Genomic DNA, 14917 nt, shown 5'->3' with positions numbered 1-14917 from the left:
TAACTGTCTGCATGAATTCAGTTTTTTCCTGCGACACTTTAATCTGCGTCACAGATAATGAAAGAAGAGGTCTATAATTATTATAGCCACAGTCTAAGCATGTTAAGATGTCTTAGCAACATAGAGAGCAAGATGAATGAGTGATGCAGCTCTTGAATTCCAGACTTTTCCATTTGTTTTGGGCTGGCACCAGTGTTAAGGTCTAATGGAGCATGTCTGACTGCATTTCATCCCGCTGATCGCATCACTGAGTTTCTGAAACAGAAAGATAAATGGATGCCATATAACAGCATCACGAAAACGACAAAATTGAGGATGTCCTTACATCTTCCCATTATGTTACTGAGAGATGTACTGTATTGTGTAAAATGTGCGTTGCAGAAAAACTACTAAAACTGTAAACGCTCGCACACACACACACACTTGATCTGTGAGGTTTATGTAATAAGACAACTGCTTTCTGATTACACAATCAGAATTTAGAGTAAGAACTATCCATTTTATATTAAATTAACAGTTTTACACTGATGCCAGACTTTTCATTTGTTATAAACAATCTAAACTTTTAGTTTATGTCCAGTAAGTTCCAAATAAAATGACAAAATCAAATGAGTTTCATTTGTAAAATATTTCACTCACTGGATTATACAAATATTGGTATTACTACATTTATCTATTATACAAAAGAGTTTAAGCAAAAAATTACTTTTGTGATATATACACGATCAGCCACAACATTAAAACCACCTGCCTAATATTGTGCAGGTCCCCATCGTGCCACCAAAACAGTGCCAACCTGCATCTCAGACTAACATTTTGAGATGCTATTCTTCTCGCCACAATTGTACAGAGCGGTTATCCGAGTTACCATAGACTTTGTCATTTCTAACCAGTCTGGGCATTCTCTGTTGACCTCCATCATCATCATCTATACCTCATATGCTCAGAACGGAGATCAAGGCATGTCTACACACCGACAAAGCCTGACTGAGTCCTGTAGAACACTCAAAGTCTGATAACACAAAAACAGCACCAAAATCAAACAAAGGGAGTCCAAACAGACTGCAGATCCCATCAAGCCTTGCTCACTTTACACCTAGGTCCGAAAGTCTTAAGTATTGAACTCTCAACTTCCAATGGATGAAACACACGACAGAATGCGTCCCTCAACCATGATGTCATCAAGAGTATAAAACTCCGGAGATTCCTCCTAAGCTTGCTTCCAGCAACAGTATTCACCGCGTCTACTTGCAGCACTGATGCTCCTAGGTGTAGCCTCGTCGCCCAAGGAAGTAACGTACATACCTGAACTTTGGCCATACAATCTCTCTCTCACTGGACGAGATGAGATTTTCCGTGTTCCACAGAGCAAGATAACAATCCGGTCTCACCCTTTTGCCTGAAGAGTGAAGAAGATTTCTCTTCCTTTTTCAAACAAGTCGACTTCGCTGATATCTACCCCAGCCGACGAGAATGAGCCACCACACCACCTGCCGACAGAGGGAGGAAACGCCTTCCCGTCATCACCCAAGCTTCGAGGAACCGAGTCGTTGTCAAACGATGGATGAACACACATTTTACCTGCATCCTCACACGCCTCAAGAAAGAGGTTTACTTCTGGGCAAAGATAGCTCATTGCTGTTAATAATACACACGGTATTACTGTAACTTACGGTTACCACGAATAAGATTTGCTGTGTTGTCGTCCAACCACATTGGGCTGTTTGTGCAGTTTATTTATTTAAAAAACAATGACCGCAGCGGATGAATTACGAGCAGACTCCTCACAAACATACCTACACACACATTTGGCGAACAGATAACTTGGCAATAGAGCCGAGCTTTGGCCCCAAGTTATCGTACAAGCGGAGACATGTAATAAACGGGCAGACAGCATTAACCAGTCTCTCTGCCCCCATTCTCAGGCCAGAAAACTTGCGTGACGCACTCTCCACGAGAGCCAAACCCACAATATTGTGCACTCCACACACACTCACACATACACAAACGTTTGTTATGCTATACTTGTGAGGACATCTCATAGACTTTCATTGATTTTATAACAGGCAAAGATATATTCTATCCCCTATCGCTAACGCTAATAGAAACCTGTGCATTTAAAGTTAAATATAATTGAGGTGATTTTTAGGCCTTGTTTACTAGTGAGGACCAGCTAAAATGTCCTCACAAATGGGTTCTCTAGCACTTTTAATACACTTTTGAGGACATTTTCAAAAATGTGGCACTCACTAGTATAGCAAAACATGTACACCTCTACCCTCCTCTCATGTATTATAGGCTTATCTGTTACTATATCTAATCATGTTACTGTTTATTTTGTAGTTGGAAGTCGGACTTTTATCGATTGCATTGTATTGTTTATTAATTGATATTAATTAATCAATACATTTTGTTATACTTCAGCGATGGTATTGTTCTGCATGCACCTGTGCCAAGGACTGGCAGGGGATGTCAGTGCTCGGATTCAAGCCTTCAATGTTCCACTTTTGAATGTGAATTTTATCCGGACATCGACTTTCCTAAGAGAACAATCTTATATTGAGACCAGGGTGGTGCCCCAGCAATATTAATTCTTATTAATGTTCTATTGTCTTTGATAACTGATAGTTATCATTGATGATTACTGATTTGAAGGATTAATAAACTAATGTTGAGTCATTCGATTAGCTCAGACAATCAACAAGTCATTTCTGTCCACAGAACTGCCCCTCACTTGATGTTTATTGTTTTTGGCACCATTCTGACTAAACTCTAGAGACTGCTGTGCTTGAAAATTCCAGGATATCAACAGTTACAGAAATACTCAAACCAGGGGCCTGGATAGCTCAGCGAGTATTGACGCTGACTTTGAGTCCTGAGTTCGAATCCAGGGTGTGCTGAGGGACTCCAATGGGGTGCGTGCTAAGTTGTGTGTGGATCATGAAGATTAGCATGAGCCTCCACATGCTGGGAGTCTCTGCGGTGTCATGCACAATGAGCCACGTGATAAGATGCGAGGACTGATTGTTTCAGAAGCTTAGGCAACTGAGACTTGTCCTCCGCCACCCGGATTGAGTCGAGTAACCGCACCACCATGTGAACCTACAAAGTAGTGGGAATTGGCCATTCAAAATTGGGGAGGAAAGGGGATAAAATAAAAATAAAAAAAAGAAATACTCAAACCAGCCCATCTGGCACCAACAATCATTGATATCACAATTTCCCCCAATTCTGATGGTTGATGTGAACATTAACTGAGACAGCCTGATCTGAAAACTTCTGTAACTGCTGATTTCCTGGGATTTTCACACACAACAGTCTCTAGAATTTACTCAGAATGCTGTCCAATTCTGCATATCGCTGCACCCTTCAGCATATCATGGTGCCGTTTTGTGGCCCGTTCTGCATAACATGGCAGCTCATTTTAGCTAATCACTGCCCAGTTCTCCCGATGGCCATTCCAGCACTGATCGGCCCTAAAGTGCATCGGCTCACCGGGAAATTGCCCGGTATGCCAAAATACCAATCCAGCCCTGCCTCAAAGTGCTTCTATTGCCACATCATTTATTTCTTGACTAACAGAAATAAATAAATAAAAACAACACTGTGCTAAAAGTATGTTTAAAGCTTGTGCTCCCCAGCATGCCAAGAGCAATTTTCTTACAGTACATGTGCAACCCTTGGGGGAAATCATATCATATGAGAAGAGCCTTCAAAACTCCTTAGTGACCCATAAGGACCAATCTTCAGTAGATCCTTAAAGTCCTTTTATCTGTATACCGGTAATGGTTTATACTGCAAAAATCAACAGTCCTATTTGCAATGCCTCCATATTTTTTTTACCTGCAAGTGGAAACGGCAAACTGATAAAGGGAAATAAATTGCAGGAGGAGACCGAGGTGGAATTTCTCTCAGGTTGCACAATGATTTGAAGATAAGAGGTGTCATAAGTATGTTAAGATCTGCAGGCAAACACAATATGTTCTCAAGTGCCAATTGGGGCTTTGCAGAATAAACCGGTATTCTGGAGTTAGTTACTGTGGTAACCAGAGGCAACACAATTGTGACCACACACACACACACACATTTTCATGAGCTTGTCCTAAAACAGCATATGTTGCTGAGGATATATTGAATTGAATAGACCAGCAATAGTCACGTTAGTTCAAGGAAGAGAGGGTGTTTGAATGCACTTTAAAATATGAAAGACTGTTTCTCGATCGCAAAACTGTGATTAAAACAAAATTAGTGACAGACCGATATATCAGCCAGGGTTGCAGTTCCCAAATTCATCGTTAGCAACTATGGTTGCAAATTCCATAGTTACCAACGACTTTGTGTTTCTCAAAACCATAGTTCCAACAGTACGTTTCCGGAGAACATGGCTTATTTTTGCATCAGTTCAAGTGTGTCTACCTTCTTCTGTGGTGTGACTGATAATGTGTTGCATCTGCAGTCTCTGAGACCTGGGTTCTCCTCCCAAGTTCAAACCAGGAAGTAATCACTTTCAAATAATGAATGACGAATGTGAGGTTAAATTTCCCCTCTAAGATAAAATGTACTTCTCTAATGGTTAGGTTAAGGGTTAGGGGGTAGTTAATAAACTATGCATTCCTCTTCACTGTATTATATTATATACAACAAAAAACAAACCACTTTTGTGTCACTTTGTGGACATTTCACCCGGAAACTGGAACTCACAAGCGCCCATACGTTCAGAAATAATTGGCTTCAGCCACTGGTTTGCATTTTTGTAAACACAGACTTCAGAGTTTAGCTGAAGCACTTTCGACCAACTGTCTCAGAATTCAAAGTGAGATCAGCCGGATTGTCTGCTCTCAAAACCAAACAAAAATGAAACCAAACAAAAAATAAAACCAAAGAAAAAACGAAACGGAAAAAGAAAAAACTAACAAGACAAAAAAAAAAAAATGCTGAGAAAAAAAAAAGAGATCAAAATTCAGCAACATCGAAAAACACACAAACCCTTTTTCTACATATCCTGCTTTGACATGCCAGCATGTGTGCTAGAAAGATTGAAAGCATGACAAGAGAGAATCTGGTCAATACTGAATATTTTGGGCTCTCACAAGGCAGCAGTGTATTTCACTAAATCTTCACACAGAGCTGGATAGCTGCTGTAATCAAAACAACCCAGGCGGAACCAAATCCATGACTAATACAAATAAACACACACACACACACACACACACACACACACACACACACACACACACACACACACACACACACACACACACACACACACACACACACACACACACACACACACACACACACACACACACACACACACACACACAAATCTAAAAAGCCACAGAACTCCAAAATGATAAGACATCAAGTTACAGAAAATATTCTGGAACTTGTTTAATATGTAATGGAGAGATGAAACTTAAAAGCTCATAAAACTTGGGTCTGGATAGCTCAGCGAGTATTGACACCAGCTACCACCCCTGGAGTTGCTAAGCAACCAAATTGGCCCGGTTGCTAGGGATGGTAGAGTCACATGGAGTAACCTTCTCGTGGTCGTGATTAAGTGGTTATCGCTCTCAATGGGGCAGTGGTAAGTTATGCGTGGATCGCTGGAAGTAGCATGAGCATCCACATACGGAGTCTCCGCAGTGTCATGCACGATGAGTTACTTGATAAAATACGCGGATTGACGGTCTCAATTGAGACTTGTCATCCGCCACCCAGATTGAGGTGAGTAACCGCACCACCAAGAGGACCTACTAAAGCAGTGAGAAATGGGCATTCCAAATTGGGAGAAAAGGGGATAAATAAAAAGAAATATAAAAAAAGCTCAAAACTATCTGGAAAGGTCTGTCCTAAGCATTAGATTGTGATCAAACAAGGTATAAAGACATCTGTTGATTGAAATATCAAAACCATTGCCATATTGATAATTTAAAATATTGCAAAGGAAATGTACGACTATGTAAAATAAATGATCATTAATTAAATAATCATTAATCTATTCAGTACAGTAACTTTAGAAATTGCTCAATAACTTGAATACTGGGTATTACCAGTTATAAAGATGGTGCACTGACTTCTTTTTTCCTGGGGCAGCAGAAAAATACACTTATTTTTTAGATCTGTAAACACACTTCTAGGAATCTATCAGAATTTTAAGTGACTATCACCTGGAGGTTATGCCTCTCCAGTCTCATCTCCAGAATGTTATTTTGCTCTTCCAGTCTCTGACGTTCTGTCTCTAATTCCTCAATCTTCTGCCTGAAAACACAAACATTTAAAAATGTACTTTTAGTTCAGACATAATGATTGATCCTTTAACAAATATTAAAATCAGACAAGAAATGTTCCATCAAGAAGTCAACACCTTCATTTTCATTAAACTATTCCTGTAGATCTAAAAACATACAAATAAAGCTTGGAGAAACATAACCATAAAAACAATAATCAGATCCACCAAAACACAAGGCAAATACAGCATCAACACAGCAAATTCCAGAGGTTGACAGAGGACCATATCAATTCTGCAAACAAATACAATTAAATATTCATTGGAAACCTTTCTGTAAAATTACATTGTATATAAAGAGTTAATAAAAGTAATTTGATCATTGAAAAGTCATTTCAGAATTAAAATATTAAGCTTGGTTTAGTTTTTTAGATTATTATGCGAGGTCTTGGACTAGTATTCAATACAAAACAAAATATTCTATTAGGGTGAAAATTGTGATTAAATTAAAAAAAAATTAAGCATAATTACAGGATCAAATAGGAAAAGGAAGAAAGGACTGCATGAAAACTCACTCTTCAAATGAGCAACCAAGGCCACGATAGCTAATATAGAATAATCACATTTCCATAGTAATTAGGCAATGCAACAGGCCATGGCAAAAACCACAGACTTCAGTTTCACTCAGTCTAATACTTTACATGCTAATATTCTTTGAGGCCTTTTTAATATTTTAATAGTGGAGGAGAAATCCACTGTTTATAAGTTCTTCTATTTCTTATGCAGCAAAAATGCTCAAACAGTGAATAGCTCAGAGTAAAGGTTATGTATTTACCTTGTATTGTTTTTGTCAGTACAGCTTCATACAAGTTGTACTTTTACATAAACTGCTCTCCACCCCAGTTCCTCCCTAATTTACCCAGCGGTCAGGATGCATTTATCGATCAATACTTCTTGTGCAGTCTTAAAGGAATAGTTCACTTATTACTTCTCACCCTTATGCCGTCTCAAACTTGTAAGAATTTCTTCTGATAAGGAACTCAAAGGAAGATGTTTTGATATTTTGGAAATAGAGTATGAAGTGAATATATCTATACTATGAAATTCAATGGTGACCAACCCTTCAAAGCTCTAAAAAGGACTTATAGGCAGCATAAAGGTCATCTATATGACTTAACCTGTTGATACCTCTTTTTGAGCAAAAAACATGAAAATGACACACCTGAACTTAAATGGTTGTATTTACTGGACCCTTTGGAGTATGGACACAGTTGAAGTATCTTTTGAAAGAAGACACTTTGGGCTTTATTTCCCATGTTTCAGAATTAATATATGTTATTATTTTTTAAAGTTAGAGAAGCTGAAGTTTATAGTAATGGAAATATTTTGTGTTGAACATATTTTTATAATCTAAAAGAAAACAATAATAAAAGTGCCAATACAACCCAGAAATACAATGTTCTCAAAGCCACAAGTCTAAAGAAGTTACGTTTCAATTTTGAAGATGATCTAACAAAAAATTAGGTTCCTGCAAGCTTTTTTTCCTCCGTAAAATCGCTGCTGGAGTAGAGAGTAAAATTAAGGCTCCGCCTTTCAAAACAACACAAAATCTGACTGCACTGCTTGGATATAATGAATAAAACTACACCACATTTTTAAAAATAGACGTGAGACATGCTCATTTTGTTTATGAGACTCTAATATATAAGATAATATACAGTTTTATAACATGAATGCTACTCAGATTGAATAGTTTGTTAAAGAACGATGACGAAGGGTAATTCTTTCAGGTGAGATCTCATGTAAACAATGGAGAATATATCAATATTTATCAGATTTATCACTTATGGACAAAAAGTGCTATTAGATGTTTTTCAATGAACGCTTGTCATGGAAAATTGACCCAAGTGTGGTGAACTGGATTCTTATGGCGATCGCGTTTTCATAAAGGTATGAAGTCCCGTTTTGATATTGCATGTTTTCATTTGTACTCCTGGCACAAATAACTAAATTGCGGTTTCTGGAGCATTGCTATCGTGAAACAGAGATCGGATATCAATGTTGAACCCTTAGACCTTTGAAAAGATGTATAATTTGTTAACATTAACCCTCTGGAATCTGAGAGTATTTTGGGCCCTGGAGAAGTTTTGACATGCCTTGACATTTGTGCTTTTTCAGTTGCTTAAAAACATATTAATGGCTAAAGTCTGATAACACAGTATTCAGTACAATCTGGGCTACAATAATATGTGAGCAACATGTATGTACATGTTTGTATTTTTTGAGAAAATACAAGACTTTTGAGAACTGGATCTTGTAGCCTAGAGTTTTTGCTACAAAATGATGTGAAAACCATCCTGATCACTCATTCATACAAAACAATATAGTAATTTAACTTTTGTAAGACAATTTTAGTGTTGAAAGGTCATATGCGAGGAGGCGTGAATGATCATGAATATTCATTGTAATTCAAACATGAGACAAAGACCCTCCCCTGGGATAGAGAATGAATGTGAGGAGACTTAATGATCAAAATCAAGTTTTAAGTTAAAAGAAGTCTCTTCTGCTCACTAAGACTGGATTTATTTGATCCAAAATACAGAAACAACACTGATATTCTGAACTCTTTTTACAATTTAAAAGAACAGTTTTCTATTTTAATATATTGTAAAATGCAATTTGTGATCAAAGCTGAATTTTCAGCATAATTACTGCAGTCTTAAGTGTTACATGATCCTTCAGAAATCATTATAATATGCTGATTTTCTAATATGGACATATTTAAAGTGTATTTTACTCATTTACACCTGAACAGATATTTGCAAGCACAAGCTTTGTTGATGATAATGAGGCAGCATAAATGCCATTTAAAATATAATCTAAACATTCATATAATTTTATATCATATTACATATCATATTTATATTATACAGCATACAATTTAAATACCTGCTTTAGCCGAAACAGCATTTAAATGTAACTAAAACTTGCTTATTAGGAGTCACATTACAGATAATTAGATAGCCTAGTAAAAACTGCACATTGCTTTGTTTCAAACAGATTGCATTGCAGGAGAATATTTGTTTTAAATTTGAATTGTTTTATTTAAAAGTAGACATTTCAAACTTTCTTTAGACATATGATTCATGTTTGTGTGATAAGTATTCACGGAGTTACAATACTTTTTTATGACGCGTTTCTGAAATACACTCGTGAACACAGAGACTGCTGAAAGCTCACCCTTTTTATTTTCTTTATTTTACAAAAGCACAAGATTTTGTTGTTATTGTGAGTGTACACAAATAAAACTAGACCCTTTATGGTCTATAATGATGTCTTCCACTTATCTGTATACCCAAAAATGACGAAGTATTTTAAGTTGTTTCTGCTGTAATGACGAAAACATCCAGCATGACGCAGACAATCTGACTAGGGTTTAAATGCATTATGTTTTTATTATTTCCCTGTATGTGGGCAGAAACAAATAGAGAACACTTACTTTTAACTGCTCCATCTTGCTTACACTCAACTAGAGTATCTCATAGGAGGCAGAATTCAAGTGCTCAAACTATATTGGTAGTCACTGTATCATTGCTCATTTGCATGAATTTATCAAGTTTTTCACTGGATATGCCCACTTGCATTGTCAGCAGTCAGTGTCACACATTTCACCTTAAATCACCAACTCTTGCTATAAATTAAGAAACATTTGGTCACTTTGTCGATGCAATTTCTTTTATAAATACTTTTGACAATCGGCATAAATTTGCAACTTATTCTGGTCAAGAACTGCCTATTTCAGGGTTCCCAATTCTTTGGATCAAAGAATTTCCATGACATTTCCAGTTGTTCACGATTACTTTTTATTTAATAGTGATAGCACTAACAGATGACTAGCCAATTAAATATTTTAGAGCTTGTACAACTAGAAACATTTACATTCACTATAGAAATTTACTTTATACAGTTTTGGATTTTCCAGATGATATGTCAAAGTTTTCAATGACCATGGGAACCCTGCTCCTGCCGAAGGGGGCCCCAAGAACGTATAATTAGTAACCGCGGTTTGCTTTTAAATGCAACGTTTAGATGTTTTTATATGCAATACATGTGTACTCAAGGATCTCTTGTTTATTTGCTACTGACTTCCTCAATTCTTGAATATCTTTGATTAAATACGGACTCAATCTCTTTGATGCACTGATTGTAAAAGAATGTTAACTTGTAAAAAGGACTGTTTCTCGTCAGACTAATAAAAATACAATTATACACTGACATCCAAGCTAGCCAATCAGATAGGAGCTTGCATTTTGAGGAATCTCTGACATTAACTAATACAAAACTTAAATCAGAAACACTCTTGAAAGGAAGGCTTACCAAACAAAGCTGTCTTGAGAGTTTATAAAGACAAGTATAAGTACAAAGCATATATTTTATAGAGTGAAATGTTACCTGAGAGAGCTTATTTCTTCAGCTGTTGTGAAGGAGTGTTTTTCAGCATTAGACGCCTGCTGCTCTTTCAGAGCCTCTAGTTCGGCAGCCACCTGACCGAGTGATCAAAAACGTAATGAAAAGACGACTGATCGGCACTGCTCATCAAAATCAGTAATTGACCATAAGTCTCAGCAAATGAAACCTGGAGCCCAGCGGCAGTCTATTATCTTGACTTCTGTCTGCATGTGGTTTCCAATTCTTGTATATTTTATAGCAAACATTTTCATTAATTATGTACGATCGAAATGGTAGCGGACATAACATTATACAGTAAATGTCAAAAGGAAGTTCCAATGGTGATGGATGTGACTTACCATTTGAGCTTGTAATTTTAAGTTGCCAGCCTCCTCCTGGGCTTTAGACAGCTGAGTCTATAAGAGTGACAAAGATTATTTATTTCCATAAATACAAGAACAGAGATAGTATATCACAAAGTCCTTAATTACAAAGTCATGAATGCAGTCAATATCAGGAGAGTTGTCTGGACCTTGTCAAATGAGACAGGCAAGTCGTAAAGTTGACTTGGGCCGCACCATACGCTTATTTTTTTCGATTAGTCGATTAATCTAATGACTACTTCGCCGATTTTTCTAAAGATTTTGTTATTATTATTTCTTGATTAATATAACAATTAATTAACTCAAAATAAATATAAAAAAAACTCTTCTCATTAATATTTCAATATTTTAATAAATTATCTTCTCTAAAACACAAACAAATGTACAAGAAACAAAGTGTGCACTGCAGGGCATTATTCTGCAACAAAAATAGCCCAGTCTTAACTGGTAATCTCCATTTTACAGTCCAACGTTAATTTTATTTTGGAGAGATTTTATGTTGGACTGCTAAACTCGAGGTTGCACAATGTTTTGATATTCCTCCTGAAAGTGACTTGAATTTTACATTTGTTTCATTTATTTTGTTGTTGGATAGCGCAATATACATTTAGCAATCCAACAACAAAATAAATTAAACAAAATGTAAAATTCAAGTCACTTTCAGGAGGAATATCAAAACATTGTGCAACCTCGAGTTTAGCAGTCCAACATAAAATTATTTTACAGTAAAATTAGTGCAATTTGAGTAACACAAATGTTTTTCTAATAGGAATCACTAAAACTTGTGAATTCTTAATTAACTCTCAGTAAAAGAAACATTTGTAACAAGGTAGGAACCTAATAATGAAAATTAGGGGTCATGATTGTGAAATTTGGCTGACAATTAATTGTCAAACAAATAATTGTGATTATGACTATGATTACGGTTTTAGGACTATGATGATTAATTGTCTGTTCACGGTATACCACGGTATGAAAATTGACAGTATTCATACCATGTACATTTGCTTATCTACGGTATTGAAAAAAAAAAAGCAACCGGATGGAGAATCTCACATGCGGCGTGCACATCTCCTTTCCTCCTCAGACTCATCAACTTGCGCCACAAACACACTGAGAAAATGTCAGAGAGAAGCGAGGCGAGGGGGTATGACATAAGTGAGTGTGTGAGCAGTGTTTCTCAACTGATGGGTTGTGACTCAAAAGTGGGTCGCAGGTCTATTCGGACTGTGTCGCGCACAGTAGGGAAAGAACAATGCTATAGTTCTCACATTGAAGATATTTCGGGGCTGCCCAAGTGATAGCCTATTTAGGACTGCCGAAGCAGATTTAACGATAATCTCGCAATCAGCTAAAGGCTTCTCATCTGCACTCGCACAAGTGTAATGGAACCAGCTTGTGATCATGATCTGCGCTTCTCTCTGGTGCGTGCGTGCAACAACCGGGCTGCCCTCGATATTGCGGAGCGCAGACCTCAAAACTGATGTGACCCATTTCAATTCTAGTGAGACTTTTCTAGTTTAAAGCGATACGGAGGAAGTCAAAACATCTCAAAAAGTAGGCAGATCCGACATGCCAAACAGCACTGAGGAACAACACTGTGCTATGCGGCAATTTTTTTTTAAAATTCACAATACATCACCTTTACACTCCATTAAAGGTCATTGTAATTGATAACAATAATTGTGTAATACCGTATACCGTGATATTTTCTGTGACGTTATCGTACCGTGAAAATCTCAAACCGTTGCAACCCTAGTCTTTATACCTGGTAACTTTCGGCTATTACATGCAAGTATGCATAAAATTGACATTTTATATTGACAAACCTTCACCACATTAATTATGTTGGTAACGTATAACTAGAAGTTCATCTGCTTAAAACAGCAGTCCCAAGACTAAAACGCTACAGCAGGTGCTTTAACAAAATAACAAGACACAAATTTCTTCTTTAAACCCCCCCCCAGAATTCCTTGTCCCCTAGACTTCCATTGTGCATCACTGTAAAAAGTTTTGTTTGTTTTAGCAAGTCTAAATTAAAATCTATGATATAAAATATATTTTAATGAAATTAAATAAAATTATTTACTACAATTTTTACATTATTTAATAAAAAAAAACATTAACTTTTAAATTATTCATTATAATTGTACGGAAGAGGATTAGGGCCAAGCAATAATAAAAAAATAAAACCATCTCGAGATTAAAGTCATTATAATGCGAGATTAAACTCGTTAAATTTCGAGAAAAAAGTCGAAATACAATCTTGAGAATAAACTCATTAAATATCGAGAATAAAAGTCATTATAATGCGAGATTAAACTTAACGAGTTTTTTCTGGAAACACAACGACTTTTTTCTCGAAAAATAACGAGTTTAATCTCGCATTATAATGACTTTAATCTCGAGATGGCTTTATTTTTTTGTATTATTGCTTGGCCCTAATCCTCTTCCGTATAATTGTGTTACAAAAATGTAATAATAAAAATTTATTTCATAACACTATTTTATATACATTATAATTACGTTTTATTACATAAAATACTTGTGGCCCTGTCCATTCTTATGAGGCAGTATTTCATGTGCATTAAGGGAAATATGGTTCTCACCTCCATATCTGTGTTGTGGGCCTGGACTTTCTGCAGCATTTCCTCTGCCTCCTTGACCCGGAGCATGAGCTGGGGGGAGTATTCACTGGTGGCCAGTTCGCTGTCATACGACTCTAATATGGCCCTCATTCCATCTCGCTCCTGACCCACATACACAGACAGTTTCAATTTCAGAAATCAATTCAGTCTAAGTTGGGTCATAAGAATATATCAAAGGTATCATGCATATAGTTATCTGCATGTATGTAAACCCATCCAACATGCATACACAGATGATTCTGAACTTTACTGAAAAACGTAAATTCCAAATGAAAGAATCAGTTTAATTTCCTAATGTAAATATAATTAAAACTGCATAATTGTGTTGCATTTATAACGGGACGTATTTCTCATGCTTTGCTGGTTGACAATCAATGACCAACATTTTTACTAGCAGGCTTCAGTTGTAAAGTCATTGTATTGTTCTAGATATAGGAGGAGATACATAAGAAATATTCGAGGAGAATTAATGGAGTGAACAAGCTCCCCTCTGTGCCCGAGTCATCTGTGTAAATATCTCATTTTAGAGTCGATTAAACTGAAATCAAATCTAGTCTAGTCGCTAAAGCTGAAACCAGCAGGATCAATAAAACATTGTGATTCATTGTCTGGATTGTGAACGGAGAATAGAATACGCATACAGCACGAGATTAAAAAGACAAGAAATGGGAAAAGTCAGACACTTCACACATATGCACAAATATAGAAACATAAAAAAGGTTGTGAAGGTTAATTTTGAATCTAACCAAGACAAACAGATCTCTAACAACAGTTCTCGGTCTAAAGGAAAAGCTGATAATGCATTTGTGGAGTTTAGCCAAGTTTGTCTGATGTAGCTGTCAATGTGACTGACGTCGGAACATTCATTGGCATGCAGAAAATAGCTAGGTTACGCTCACATAAGTTGTTAGGACCCCAAGATATTTTGTATTGTGACATAATTTCATGACAATTAAGCAAAATCTCCACAAATAGTCTTATTAGCCTAATACATTTGGAAGTTTTTACTTTTTTTTTTTTTTTATTTAAATCTGCATACATTTATGATACTATTTCACAAATCAGCAATGACAATTTGAGGAGGAAATTTGCTTGGTTGTCATGAAAATAATAATCACACACAAATACATGTATACATACATATATGCATTATATATATATATATATATATATATATATATATATATATACATATATACATATATATA

At 36.3% G+C, this 14917-nt stretch overlaps 1 protein-coding gene across 3 annotated transcripts in view; it reads right to left on the bottom strand.

Annotated features, from left to right (window-relative positions):
- mad1l1 (mitotic arrest deficient 1 like 1) overlaps nt 1-14917 on the bottom strand; it is a 94892-nt gene that overhangs the window by 50372 nt on the left and 29603 nt on the right. For all 3 annotated transcript variants that reach the window (XM_052127041.1, XM_052127042.1, XM_052127043.1), the window contains 4 exons: nt 13671-13811; nt 11038-11094; nt 10682-10773; nt 6171-6261 (listed from right to left, as the gene is read on the bottom strand). In XM_052127041.1, coding sequence (XP_051983001.1) covers nt 6171-6261; nt 10682-10773; nt 11038-11094; nt 13671-13811 — 381 coding nt within the window. The remainder of the gene's footprint in view (nt 1-6170; nt 6262-10681; nt 10774-11037; nt 11095-13670; nt 13812-14917) is intronic.

The sequence above is a fragment of the Xyrauchen texanus genome, chromosome 5 (assembly GCF_025860055.1).
Source record: "Xyrauchen texanus isolate HMW12.3.18 chromosome 5, RBS_HiC_50CHRs, whole genome shotgun sequence".
Classification (NCBI taxonomy): domain Eukaryota; kingdom Metazoa; phylum Chordata; class Actinopteri; order Cypriniformes; family Catostomidae; genus Xyrauchen; species Xyrauchen texanus.
The sequence above is the reverse complement of the archived record's forward strand: the minus strand, read 5'-3'. Positions and strand labels throughout refer to the sequence as shown.